This window comes from Poecile atricapillus, chromosome Z, assembly GCF_030490865.1.
Source record: "Poecile atricapillus isolate bPoeAtr1 chromosome Z, bPoeAtr1.hap1, whole genome shotgun sequence".
Taxonomy (NCBI): Eukaryota; Metazoa; Chordata; class Aves; order Passeriformes; family Paridae; genus Poecile; species Poecile atricapillus.
This window is the reverse complement of record NC_081289.1, coordinates 1,106,440-1,119,057: the sequence shown is the minus strand read 5'-3', so window position 1 is coordinate 1,119,057 and position 12,618 is coordinate 1,106,440. Positions and strand designations below refer to the sequence as shown.

General features: G+C 55.8%; 1 protein-coding gene across 2 annotated transcripts in view; it reads right to left on the bottom strand.

Moving 5' to 3' along the window:
• Nucleotides 1–1,035: 1,035 nt before the first annotated feature.
• The window catches only part of AHCYL2 (adenosylhomocysteinase like 2), an 84,391-nt gene continuing 72,808 nt past the window's right edge, over nt 1,036–12,618 (bottom strand). For both annotated transcript variants that reach the window (XM_058864713.1, XM_058864714.1), the window contains exons 9-17: nt 11,588–11,651; nt 10,532–10,620; nt 8,313–8,383; nt 8,126–8,220; nt 6,791–6,889; nt 6,171–6,239; nt 6,012–6,090; nt 5,284–5,404; nt 1,036–3,523 (exon numbers count right to left, since the gene is read on the bottom strand). In XM_058864713.1, coding sequence (XP_058720696.1) covers nt 3,517–3,523; nt 5,284–5,404; nt 6,012–6,090; nt 6,171–6,239; nt 6,791–6,889; nt 8,126–8,220; nt 8,313–8,383; nt 10,532–10,620; nt 11,588–11,651 — 694 coding nt within the window. In that variant the 3' untranslated portion in view covers nt 1,036–3,516. The remainder of the gene's footprint in view (nt 3,524–5,283; nt 5,405–6,011; nt 6,091–6,170; nt 6,240–6,790; nt 6,890–8,125; nt 8,221–8,312; nt 8,384–10,531; nt 10,621–11,587; nt 11,652–12,618) is intronic.

Sequence of the window (12,618 nt, the reverse complement as noted above, 5' to 3'; positions counted from 1 at the left end):
GCTGCCATGGGGCAGTTTTGGGGTGTCCCAACAGTGCTGGGAGTACGGAATGCTGCCATGGGATGTTTTTGGGGTGTCCCTGGAGCACTGGGAGTACGGAATGCTGCCATGGGGTGGTTTTGGGGTGTCCCTGGAGCGCTGGGAGTATGGGATGCTGCCATGGGGCGGTTTTGGGGTGTCCCAACAGTGCTGGGAGTACAGAATGCTGCCATGGGGTGTTTTTGGGGTGTCCCTGGAGCACTGGGAGTGTGGAATGCTGCCATGGGGTGTTTTTGGGGTGTCCCTGGAGCGCTGGGAGTATGGGATGCTGCCATGGGGCGGTTTTGGGGTGTCCCTGGAGCGCTGGGAGTATGGGATGCTGCCATGGGGCAGTTTTGGGGTGTCCCTGGAGCGCTGAGCTGGGGCAGCAGGGTGGGAGCTGCTGCTGTCAGAGGTTCCTATGGGGTGGAGGGGCAGGGGGCACCTGTGGGGCTGCAGCTGCCCCAGCACCATCCCCGAGGCAGCCCCAGAAGCCGCCGGTCAGCCGGGCTGTCCAAACCCCGTTATCCCATTTTGCTCCCGGGGCGCTGGAGCAGGAGTGGGAGCGAGCAGGATTCCCATCCCCACACCCAGAAAAGGGGGGGCAGTTGTTTTTGGGGTGACAGCGCAGGTTTCTGGCCGATGCCCCATCCCGGTGCCACTTGTGTCCCACATCCCTTCACAGCCTCTGGAAAGATGGAAACCCCAAGGGTTTGGGTCAGAATTCCCCTTCTGCAGCAGGGAGCAGATAACGGGATTGTTCCAGCGGGGATAACGGGATCGGGATCGTTCCGGCACCGCTTCCCAAGGACACGCCAGCCCAGGAGCCCAAACAGCTCTGGCTGCCACAAGGACACGGCCCCGGGGCCGCTTTCCCAGCTGGAATTATCTGGACACGGCTCCAGCCTCCGGCTTTGGGGACAACCCCCCATCCCAGCACCATCCCTGATCCCTCCTTGTTCCCCCCCAAAATCCCGGTCTGCCCCCGCCTGACCCCAAGGACACTCGGGAGAGGGCTGAGTTTTCCAATGTTTTATTTGTGTTTTGAGATTACAGAGTCTTTATTGCTGATCTAATACAATCACTCAGACATTAATATTTAAAACATCCTTTTGAAATGTTACGGTTGCAACGTTTTTGTTTCCTCACTGCTGATGACGGGTTTTGTCTTATTATCTCTAAAATTCAGAACAGAATTAATTTCCTTTATATGATTTTGCTGGTGTTACCTAAAATCTCCTTTTTTCCTAAGTCTTGAAAAATGTGTTACATTTAAAAAAAAAAAAAAAAAGATAAAAGAAACCAAACCCCATTACACGTTTAATTTAGAGATGATCATAAGATATGATTCCAGGTTGATTAGGAAAAAAGCCAAGCGAGCCAAAAAGCTTTTACAGGAGAAGCAGAACATGGAGAAGAGCTTTAAAAATCGAGGTGGGAAAAGCCAGTTGGGATTTTAGTATTAATATATATATATATATATTTATTTTTTTTTTCCCTTCCTATCTACCTGGAAGATAAAAGGGGGGTTGAAACTGGGCATGAAGGGATCCTGGGCTGTGCAGAGCTCTGGGGATGAGAGGGGTTGGGATGAAAGGGCCTTTTCCAGGGGAAAGTGGCTGTGGTTGGGTCGGGATTCCCGTTCTTCCCAAAGCTGCTCTGCCCCGGTGACCCCAGGGCCGCGTTCTCACCTGGGCCAGGAGCAGCTCCCACGCTCCCGGAGAACGGCGGGGGCTGGCACAGACCAGGATCCAGCTCGGGGAGAAAGACCTGGCTGTGGCGTTTCAAACATCTCAGGGGATTCTTCCCAAAAAACCAAAAATTTCTCAGGATCTGGGTAAAATGAACGAGCAGAGAGAATTTCAAGTCTGTGGTTAGCGATCAGTCTACGCGGAAGCTTCTCAAAGCCTGAAGGTCTCCTCAAGGCCTTCTCAAAGCCCTGACGCCTTCCCAAGGTCTCTTCAAGGTTTTTTCAAGGTTTCCTCAAGGTCTTCTCAAGGTTTTCCTTCCTGATTTTGAGAGATTTCGAGGAGAATCTTGGAATAAGCTGGCACATGGGAACTTTTGCTCCGGAGATGAGCGACTTGTGGCCAACCTGACTCCAAATCTCCTGAGAGCCGTGGGAAGCACTTGAGGCCGTAATTCCTCCGTTTTCTCTTCCTTGTGCGTGAACGAGCTGCCACAAAAAAGTTCTCCATGATGGCAAAGAAGCCCAGGAGGACAAAACACGGATCTGCAGTTGATGAGAGACTTGGGAACCAAAGAGGGAGGACAAAGGCTTCTGTGCTCACGGGGCTGGGCAGTTTCATTTTAGAAGGATCACGTTGTTCCCCACGTGAGGGACAGAGGTGACTCCGGTCAGACACTTGGGAAGTCACCTTGGTAAGGGTCACGCTGTCCTGTGCTCAGGTGGGACATCCTGGCATCAAACAGGGAACTCTGGCAAATTTATTCTCCATCAGCTCTGACACATCGAGATTCGAGGTGACCAAAGGGTTTTAGTGACGCTGAACTCTCCCCTCGCACAGAATCCGTGGGGGTCGCTCCGGCGGACGTCTCATACATTCCAAAGGGCATTTCCAGATTCATACAAACACGACCAGAAAATAAAACTCCGAACGTTTTCCAATGAGGACTGAAATTTGGCTGGAGAAGGACCTGGGTCCTCCCAGCCGGGCGGCCGGCGAGCTCTGCTTGGCGTGGGAAGAGCCGCCGGGCGCATCAGCAGCATCGGTGGGCGAGGCCCTTCCAGCAGCCGGGGCTGCCCTGGCCCCGCCGGGAACACGACTTTGGTTCATCCAGAGAGGTTGGCACTCGGAACGACAGCAGCAGGAAAACGCCGCGGGGCCGTGGCCGGGGGAGCGGCGCTGGCTCCTCGGGGCTCTCCGCGGCCGGCGCTGACCCTGGGGCGCAGCTCCGGGCGGTGCTAAGGCGAGGTTCCCCGGCTGGGCACGGCCCCGGGCACTTCCAGGGCACACGGAGAGGCTTCTCCAGCCAGATTCCCCCCGGCTGGGCGGCAGCGCCTGGAGCAGACGGGGATTTTGGCTTCCCTGACTGCCAGGATCATCCGGTGCCGCCGGAGAAGCGCTGGGGTGTGGAGGAAACCAAAAGCGACTCCCGGGCCGGGTCCCGCCGTGCGCGGGGGTGAGCAGGGGTAAGGGACTATTCCACGGCTCGATTCCAGCAGCTTCCTCCTCGCCTTGCCCGTCCTCCCAGCCCCGAAAAAGAACGAACCCAAAGAGAAAAAATGAAAGGAACGGAAAGAAAATCCAGCGTCTCCCAGTCCCGTGGCAGGACGAACACCAGTGGCAGAGGCCACATGAACAGTATTCTAATTTAATAAATAAATAACCTAAAACACACTGTCGACTATGGCAGCAAGCCCGGCTCTAGCGTGGGAAGCTTGCGCGGTTTCATCCTGTACAGTAGTTGAGAAAGACTCGGGTGGTTGTTGCTGCTCCTCGCGATTCTCCGGGATGCGGCGGCGGCGGCAGGAACTCAGTATCTGGGAAAAGAAGGGAAATCGGGGCTTTGGTCAGTGGGGAAGGGATGAGGAGCTGCCCCGGCATCGCCACGGTGGATTTGGGGAGGGGGAGACGCCGAGGACAGAAATGGTTGAGGAAGGGACTCGGTTCTCACGGGAAGTTGGAGGGGTCGTGGTTCCCCCTCAGTGCAGGGAATTCCTGGAGATCCTCAATGGATCCCGACCTCTCTGTGCACGGGACAAACCTCGCTCCTCACAAACCAGGACAGACCAAAACCAGGGACAAACCTCGCTCCTCACAAACCAGGGACAAACCTCGCTCCTCACAAACCAGGGATAAACCTCGCTCCTCACAAACCAGGACAGACCAAAACCTGGGACAAACCTCGCTCCTCACCCAAAACCAGGGACAAACCTCGCTCCTCACAAGCCAGGACAGACCAAAAACAGGGACAAACCTCGCTCCTCACAAACCAGGACAGACCAAAAACAGGGATAAACCTCGCTCCTCACAAACCAGGACAGACCAAAACCAGGGACAAACCTCACTCCTCTCAAGGCTGGGTCATGCCAGGACCAAAATCAGACACAGAGAACTGAACCAGAGGGAATTCCTCCATGGCCACAGGGAAGCACCTGGACTTTGCAAGGAAAAAAGCTGAGGATCTGGGAAAACCCGGTAATCCCCAAACTGGGAGTGTTTTGGTGCTCTCTGCCTGCCAAGAAAAACCCTTTTCCTGCAGAGAAAACCCTCCCAAGCAGATCCACGTTTGCGCAAAGCCATTTCATTTTCATGCTGGGAATTCACAGCAGTGCTGGCTAAAAACTGTGGAAAGGGAAGCTTTCCAGAGGCTCCCATTGAAAATTACTATTTTGGGGATCTGCCCAGGCCGTGCTGGGAGAGGAGCCGCGGAGCTGAGCCCGTGGGAGCAGCCCCGGGGCCGAGTCCGCTCTGTGCCACCTCATCCTCCGTCAAACTTTAAAAATAAAGCTGCCAGCGAGCCGGTGGCACGGCGCTGGCATCTGCCACGTCTGGGTGACAGCTGCTGCCTCGCACAAAGGGCTCCTGTCCTGCCAAGCGCTCCCGTCACGGCTCCGGCAGCGCCAGCCCTTCCGTATCTGCACGGCACCGAGCAGAGAGAGCCCTCGGAATCCGCTCGGGGATGGGCAGGGCTGGACCCCGGCCCCTCTGACCCCACACCGGGGCTGGGGAAAGAAGGTGGGGAGGGCACTGGGAGAGGGCTTGAGAGGGCACTGGGAGGAGAAGAAGGTTGGGAGGGGAGCAGGAGGAGGAGAAGGTTGGGAGGCACTGGGAGAGGGTGGGGAAGGCACCAGGATGGCAGAGCTGGGAGAGGAGGTTGGGAGGGCATTGGGAGGAGCAGGGGGCTGGGAGGGCACCTGGGAGGAGAAGAAGGGTGGGAGGGCACCAGGAGAGGGCTGGGAGGGCATCAGGAGAAGGTTGAGAGGGCACCACGAGAAGGAGAAGGCTGGGAGGGCACCAGGAGAAGGTTGAGAGGGCAGCAGGAGAAGGCTGAGAGGGCACCACGAGGAGGAGAAGGCTGGGAGGGCACCAGGAGAGGGCTGAGAGGGCACCACGAGAAGGAGAAGGCTGGGAGGGCAGCAGGAGAAGGCTGGGAGGGCACCATGAGGAGGAGAAGGTTGAGAGAGCACCAGGGGAGGGCTGGGAGGCCACCACGAGAAGGTTGAGAGGGCAGCAGGAGAGGGCTGGGAGAGCACTGGGAGAAGGTTGAGAGGACAGCAGGAGAAGGTTGAGAGGGCACCTGTAGTAGTTGGGTTTGAAGGGTCCGTTCTTGTTGAGCCCCAGGTACTTGGCCTGCTCGTCCGTCAGCTCCGTCAGGTGCGCGTCGAAGGTGGGCAGGTGCAGGCTGGCCACGTACTCGTCTGGGGGAAAGGAGCCCAGGCCTCATCACAACAGGCCAGGGAGGCCACCGGGAGGTCACAACAGGCCAGGGGGCCACAGGGAGGTCACAACAGGCCAGGGGGGCCACAGGGGGTCACAACGGGCCAGGGAGCCACAGGGAGGTCACAACAGGCCAGGGGGCCACAGCGAGTGCCCCAGGCTGAGGCAGAACCCAGCTGACATCTCTGGTAGGGGTCACCTCACCCCAAGATCAGGATGAGCCACCCCTGCCTCAAAATTCCCACCAAAAAGCCCATTTTGGAGGCCAGGTGTCCTCGGGAGGGGGCTCTGCTGGGGGAGGCCCCCCGGGACATCCCCTGCCCTGGGAGGCTCCCCCTGCTCTCCACAGGTGGGGCAGAGCCCAGAGCCAGCGGGAAGGAGCTGCTGGAGGCCCCTGAGCTGGGCCAGGGCCACCTCTGAACTGGGACAGGGACACAGCTCGGCCAGGGCCACCTCTGAACTGGGACAGGGACACCACCCAGCCCATGGCCACCCCCCAGCTGTGACAGTGACACCACCCAGCCCATGGCCACCTCCCAGCCCGGCCCAGCAGCCGGGAGGGGAAGGCAGCGGGAAGGTCGTCGTTACCCATTTTTTTAGGCAGCAAGTACACGTCCTGCTTGTAGCGGCCCTCGGGAGCGTTGTAGAGCTCTATCAGAGCCAGGGCCTGTGGAGAGGACACTCGGGTCAGTGGCTGCTGTCCCCCAGGGCAGGGCCTGCTCCCGGGCCAGCATGAGCCCCCCTCACCTGCGTGGTGGCCGTGATGGACAGGACGAAGGTGGGGACGGTGGAGCAGCTCAGGTTCAGCAGGCGGCCCTGGGAAGCAGAATCTGGTGGTTAACAGGGCACCAAAGGCAGTTTGTGACCCCACAGGAGGGACAGGAACCGTGTCCCAGCCGTCACCAGGGGGTGGCTGCCCTTAGGGAGCGGAAATCTGCCTGTGGGAGATACCCTGGAGTGGGGGAAATCAAAACAGGGGAGCTTTTCTTCATCCCAGGAGCTCAGAGGGGATTTCTGGCTCTGCACAAATCCCAGCCGGGTGGGATTTGGGATCTTATCCCAGGGAACGGGGACAGGAGGAGAGGGAACGGCCTCAGGATGGGCCAGGGGAGCCTCAGGGTGGGCAGCAGCAGGAATTTCCCCATGGAAAGGGTGGCCCTGGAAGTGCCCAGGGAGGTTTGGAGTGCCCATCCCTGCAGGGATTTCCAAGCCCTGTGGATGTGGCACTTGGGGGGGACGTGGTGGCTTTGGCAGGGCTGGGAACGACTCCGTGGTCTCAGAGGCGTTTTCCAGCCTCAAGGATTCCATGAGCCAAATTCCATGAGCCAGAGAGATCCCTCAGCTGCAATTCCTGCTGCTCCTCTCACCTCTGCCAGCAGCACGATCCTCTTCCCGTCGGGCCAGATGACGTGATCCACCTGGGACCTCACCCGCTCCCAGGTGAGCTCGGGCGTGCGCAGGCTGGCCTGGAAAACGTCACGGCAGGAAAGGGATTTTCACCTCAGGAAAGGGATTTTCACCTCAGGAAAGGGATTTTCACCTCAGGAAAGGGATGGGAAGAGGCAGCGATCCCTCGGATCCCATCCCAATCCCACACCGCTGACGCCTCAGTGATTCATGACCTGGTTTTATGATCTCAACACATCAAAGCTCCACCACTGCCTGCCCAAGATCTGCTGAGGAGGATTCACGGTCACCAGCTGGACCCTGGTGCCTGCAGCCGCTCCTTCCAGCCTGGAAAACGCCTCCAAACCCATGGGAATTCTCTGGAATTCTCCAGGCGAGGCTCCTCTGGTTTTCTGCTCATCCCCAAGCACAGGTGAGCAGATTTTGGGATTCCTGACGGTGCCACGGCACCGACCTGGGCTGGAGGATTCCCAAATCCCGAGGGAAGGGCAGGGCTCGGGGTGCTGGGTGTCCCTTCCCGCATCCCTTGGGGTCCAGGAGGGACTGGGACACATCTGAGACACGGGGGGTGGATTTTATCTCCTGCAGGGGCTTCCTCAGGACAGACACAGCTGCTGCTGGGTCCCCAAAACATCGTCACCCCAAACACTGTTACCCCAAAACACCTTCACCCCAAAACATCGTCACCCCACATGCTGTCACCCCAAATGCTGTCACCCCAAACCACCATTGTCCCAAAACACTGTCAGTCCCAAACACCATCACCCCAAAAATGTCAGTCTGAAACACCACTGCCCCAAACACCATCACTCCAAAATGCTGTCAGTCCAAAACACTATCACCCCAAAATGCTGTCAATGCCAAAACTCCATCACCCCAAACACCATCATCCCAAAAACGTCACTCTGAAACACTGTCACCCCAAAACGCTGTCAGTCCCAAACACCGTCACCCCAAACACCATTGCCCCAAAAATGCCAGTCTGAAACACCATTGCCCAAAAAACCATCACCCCAAAATGCTGTCACCCCAAAACACTGTCACCCCAAAACGCTGTCAGTCCCAAACACCGTCACCCTAAACACCATCATCCTAAAAATGTCAGTCTGAAACACCATTGCCCCAAACCCTGTCACCCCAAACCCTGTCCCCCCAAACCCCATCACCCTAAAACAGTCCCCCCAGACCCCATCACCCTAAAACAGTCCCCCCAAACCCCATCACCCTAAAACAGTCCCCCCAAACCGTGTCCCCCCAGCCCCGTGTCCCCAGGCCCCGCTGTCAGCCGCACTCACCACGTCGATCTCGGTGTTGGAGTGCCCCATGTTGCAGACGATGCAGCTGTTCTTCATCCTGTCCAGATGTTCCCTGGTCACCACGTTCTTGTTCCCTGCCCAAAATCCCGGATAAATGCCCCGCCCTGCCCCTCAGGGGCCCGTTTTGGGGTGTGAACCCCGATTTCCCGGCCTCCTGTCCCCGCACCTGTGCAGGTGATGACGATGTCGACCTGTCTGATGACCTCGTTGAGCTTCACCAGCCGGAATCCGTCCATGCTGAGAGGAAAAACGGGGAAAAAGTGAGCCCAGATCCCAATTTTGACTTCCTGAAGGGCCACGGAGCCGTTGGGAGTTTCTGGAGGATTTGGGACATTTGGGAGGAGAAGTGAGGAGGGATTTTGGGGGTTCCCTGTGTCCTGTCAAACCTCAATTCTCGACCCCTATGGGTTTATTTGGAGCTGTTCCTCCTGCAAGGAACATCCAGGAGCTCTGGATCTGCTCAGAATCCAGCTTGGGATGGATCCAGAGCATCCTAAAAACCTCCCCAAAGCTGCAGGCGCCTCTCAACAACCCCCAAATCCTTCCTGAGGCACCTGCAGAACCTTCAGAGGTGCTGAGCCCTTCCCAGCAAGGCCAGCTCAGGGATAACGAGGGGGTTTTTTTTTTGGGATTTGTTGACAATCCTTCCCAGAGCTCCTTCCTGTGCCTCTCACAAGCTGCAAAATCACAGTTACTAAAAAAAAAAAAGGTAATTTTTTTTCTTTTTCTGCTGCTTGTCCCCATTTCCTGAGGTTTTTTTTCTCCCTTCACTGCCAGCTCCTCCTGAGAGGGGCCCCGTGCTGCTGCTGCCTCGTGCAGGGAAAAGGGATTGCTGGAAATGCCCAAAAAAGTTCATCAGCTCTGCTAATTAGAGCTCGTTAACCCTCTCACCACACCAACCCAGTGAGGAGTGAGGGCTTGGGGGGCTCTGGGTGTTTTTGGGATCCTTGGGATGCGTGTGGAGGGATCGAGGTCGGACCTTGGGGGGTGCTCAGTGATTTTTGGGGTGTCCTGGTGCCAGGGAGGGCTCTGGGAGGGGTGAGGGGGGCACAGGAGCCCAAACACCTCTGGGGTGAGGTGTGGGCACAGCCCTGGAGCAGCTCCATCCCAAAAATCCCTGCAAGGCACATCCCTGAACTGCTGGGATAAACTGGGAGATGTTGTAGGGCAGAGCCCTTCACTGGGATGGGATGGGATCCATGGGATCCATAGGATGGGATGGGATGGGATGGGATGGGATGGGATGGGATCCATGGGATCCATGGGATCCATGGGATGGGATCCATGGGATGGGATGGGATGGGATGGGATGGGATGGGATGGGATGGGATGGGATGGGATGGGATGGGATGGGATGGGATGGGATGGGATGGGATGGGATGGGATGGGATGGGATGGGATGGAAGGATGGGTGTCTGAGATGGGATGGGATGGGATAATCTGGGCGATGTTTTAGGACAGACCCCTTTCCTGAGATGGGATAGGATGGGTAGGATGGAAGGATGGGTATCTGGGATGGGATGAGATGGGATGGGATGGGATGGGATAATCTGGGATATGTTTTAGGACAGGGCCCTTTCCTGGGATGGGATGAGACGGGATGGATATCTGAGATGGGACGGGATGGGATGGAAGGATGGGTATCTGAGATGGGATGGGATAATCTGGGAGATGTTTTAGGACAGGGCCCTTTTCTGGGATGGGATGGGATGGGATGGGATGGGATGGGATGGGATGGGATGGGATGGGATGGGATGGGATGGGATGGGATGGGATGGGATAATCTGGGATATGTTTTAGGACAGGCCCCTTTCCTGAGATGGGATGAGACGGGATGGATATCTGAGATGGGACGGGATGGGATGGAAGGATGGATATCTGAGATGGGATGGGATAATCTGGGAGATGTTTTAGGACAGGGCCCTTTCCTGGGATGGGATGAGATGGGATGGATATCTGAGATGGGATGGGATAATCTGGGAGATGTTTTAGGACAAGGCCCTTTTCTGGGATGGGATGGAAGGATGGATATCTGGGATGGGATGGGATGGAAGGATGGATATCTGGGATGGGATGGGATGGAAGGATGGATATCTGGGATGGGATGGGATGGAAGGATGGATGGGTATCTGAGATGGGATGGGATAATCTGGGAGATGTTTTAGGACAGGACCCTTTTCTGGGATGGGATGGAAGGATGGATGGATATCTGGGATGGGATAATCTGGGAGATGTTTTAGGACAAGACCCCTTTCCCAGCCCCAGTTCAGAGCCGTGGCCGCAGGGAACCCCTGCCCTTTTCCCCGGCATCCCTTTGGGAACCGAGCGGGCTCCGGCTGCGGCTTTCCCGGGAAACGCAGAATTCCAGGGGGGATGAGCCCTTACCAGGCCTGCAGGGCGCAGATGGGGTCGATCTCGGTGACGTAGACGATGGAGCCCATGGCCTTGAGGGCAGCACAGCAGCCCTTCCCCACCTGGAGCAGGGACGGAGAGCGGCTGAGCCCGCAATTCCCAAGGGATGCACAACCCCGGGAGGCTCTTCCCAGCCCCTTCCCAGCCCTCTGGAGGGATTAAACCCCATTTCTGTGCATGAAACCCCTGGGTTTGGAGCAATCTGAGCTTTAGGCCTGGCTTAGGGAAGAGAGGCACTAAAACCTCCCAGGTTTTGGTGCCAGGGATTGTTTTTCCCCCCAGAACATCCCAAGGTCTGGAATGCACCACAACAGGAGATTCCAAAGATCCCATGGGAAGTTCCAGAACCTCCTGGAGCCTTTGCCCCACTCAGGAAGCTTTAGGGGTAATTAACCTCGGAGGGTTAACGAGCTGCCCAGCACAGGCAGTGCAGGGAATCCAAGGAAAACGACCAAAAATTCCCCAAAATGTGATTACAGCAGGAAAAACGGACCCACTCCAGCTCAAAATTAATAAAAATTTAAATTAAAATAAAAAAAAAAAATCCCTGTAGAGCAGCCACAGCAACTGCTGTGAACAGGTCCTGAGAAAAACTGGGAAAAGGGGAATATTCCCACATGGAGAGAGGGTGGGTGAAGGGATAAATCAATAATTCTCTCTTGAGCACACTGGAATGCCCAGAACATCTGCAGAACCTCTGATTTTAGTAAAATCAGATTAAATAGAATATTAAAATTATACAAATATGTTTTGTATCAATATCCAGGCATGCTGATATCCAGATATTAAAGAGATTCTGAATATTTAATATATATATATTTTTTTAAAGATTCAGCTTTGGCACCTCTTGAATAACAAAGAAATGAAGAAAAGTTTCAGGTTTGTGGCCAACTCCTGAGGTTTGGAGGGTCCTGCAGGTGCAGAGTGAAGACCCCGAGGGTGGAGAAAGCTGTGCTGATTTTACACACGGAATTCCCGGTGGGAAAATGGGGAAAATCGGGGAAAAATTGGGAAAACGGAGTCCCTTACCTCCCCATAGCCACAAACCACCACCTGCTTCCCTCCAAACATCATATCCGTTGTCCTCTTCAGGCTGAGGAAAAAGGAGAACCACAATTAAAGGTCAGAATTCCAGCCCAGCCCCAAGAGCTGCTCCAAGGATGGATCCACGGCTGGATTCTGCGTCCCTGAAATTCCAGGGGAAGAGAAAAACCAAAAAGCACCTAAAAATTCCCTTTTCCACTTGGAAAATTTCCTTTTCCTTCTTTCTTTCTTCCAACTAAGAGGATGGAATTTGGCTTTGGAGCCCTTATTTTTTTGTTGTTGTTGTTGTTGATTTTTATTCATTTACTCTTTGTTTTGCAACTCCCAAAATCTGGAAAATCCTCCCCAAAAGGACTTTAAACTGGATTTTTGTTGTCCCTCGAGGAAGAGCCCCAGGAGCAGCAGGGGAGGGGGAGCTCCTTGCCAGAATCCCAGAGCTTTTCCCAAACCTTCCCCTGGTTTCCTTCTGCTCCCTCCCTGAGCGTGTCCTACATTCCAGGCTATTTTTAGCTCTGGAATAAATAGGTTAGCGGTGCAGGGAAGGTGAAATTCCCTCATTTTTTCCATGGGAATTCAGCTAAAAACCCACAGCAGCTCTAAGGCACCTCTGCTCTCATCCGCCCCGACCCCGTCTTCAGCTCCTGGGCCAAATCCCAATTTACCCCTCGAGGTGTTTCCACTGAATTCCAGGATTTTTTTGGGTTGGAAAGGTCCTCAAATCCCATCCCATCCCATCCCATCCCATCCCATCCCATCCCATCCCATCCCATCCCATCCCATCCCATCCCATCCCATCCCATCCCATCCCATCCCATCCCATCCCATCCCATCCCATCCCATCCCATCCCATCCCATCCCATCCCATCCCATCCCATCCCATCCCATCCCATCCCATGGATCCCATCCCATCCCATCCCATCCCATCCCATCCCATCCCATCCCATGGATCCCATCCCATCCCATCCCATCCCATGGATCCCATCCCATCCCATGGACACCTCCCATTATCCCAGGCT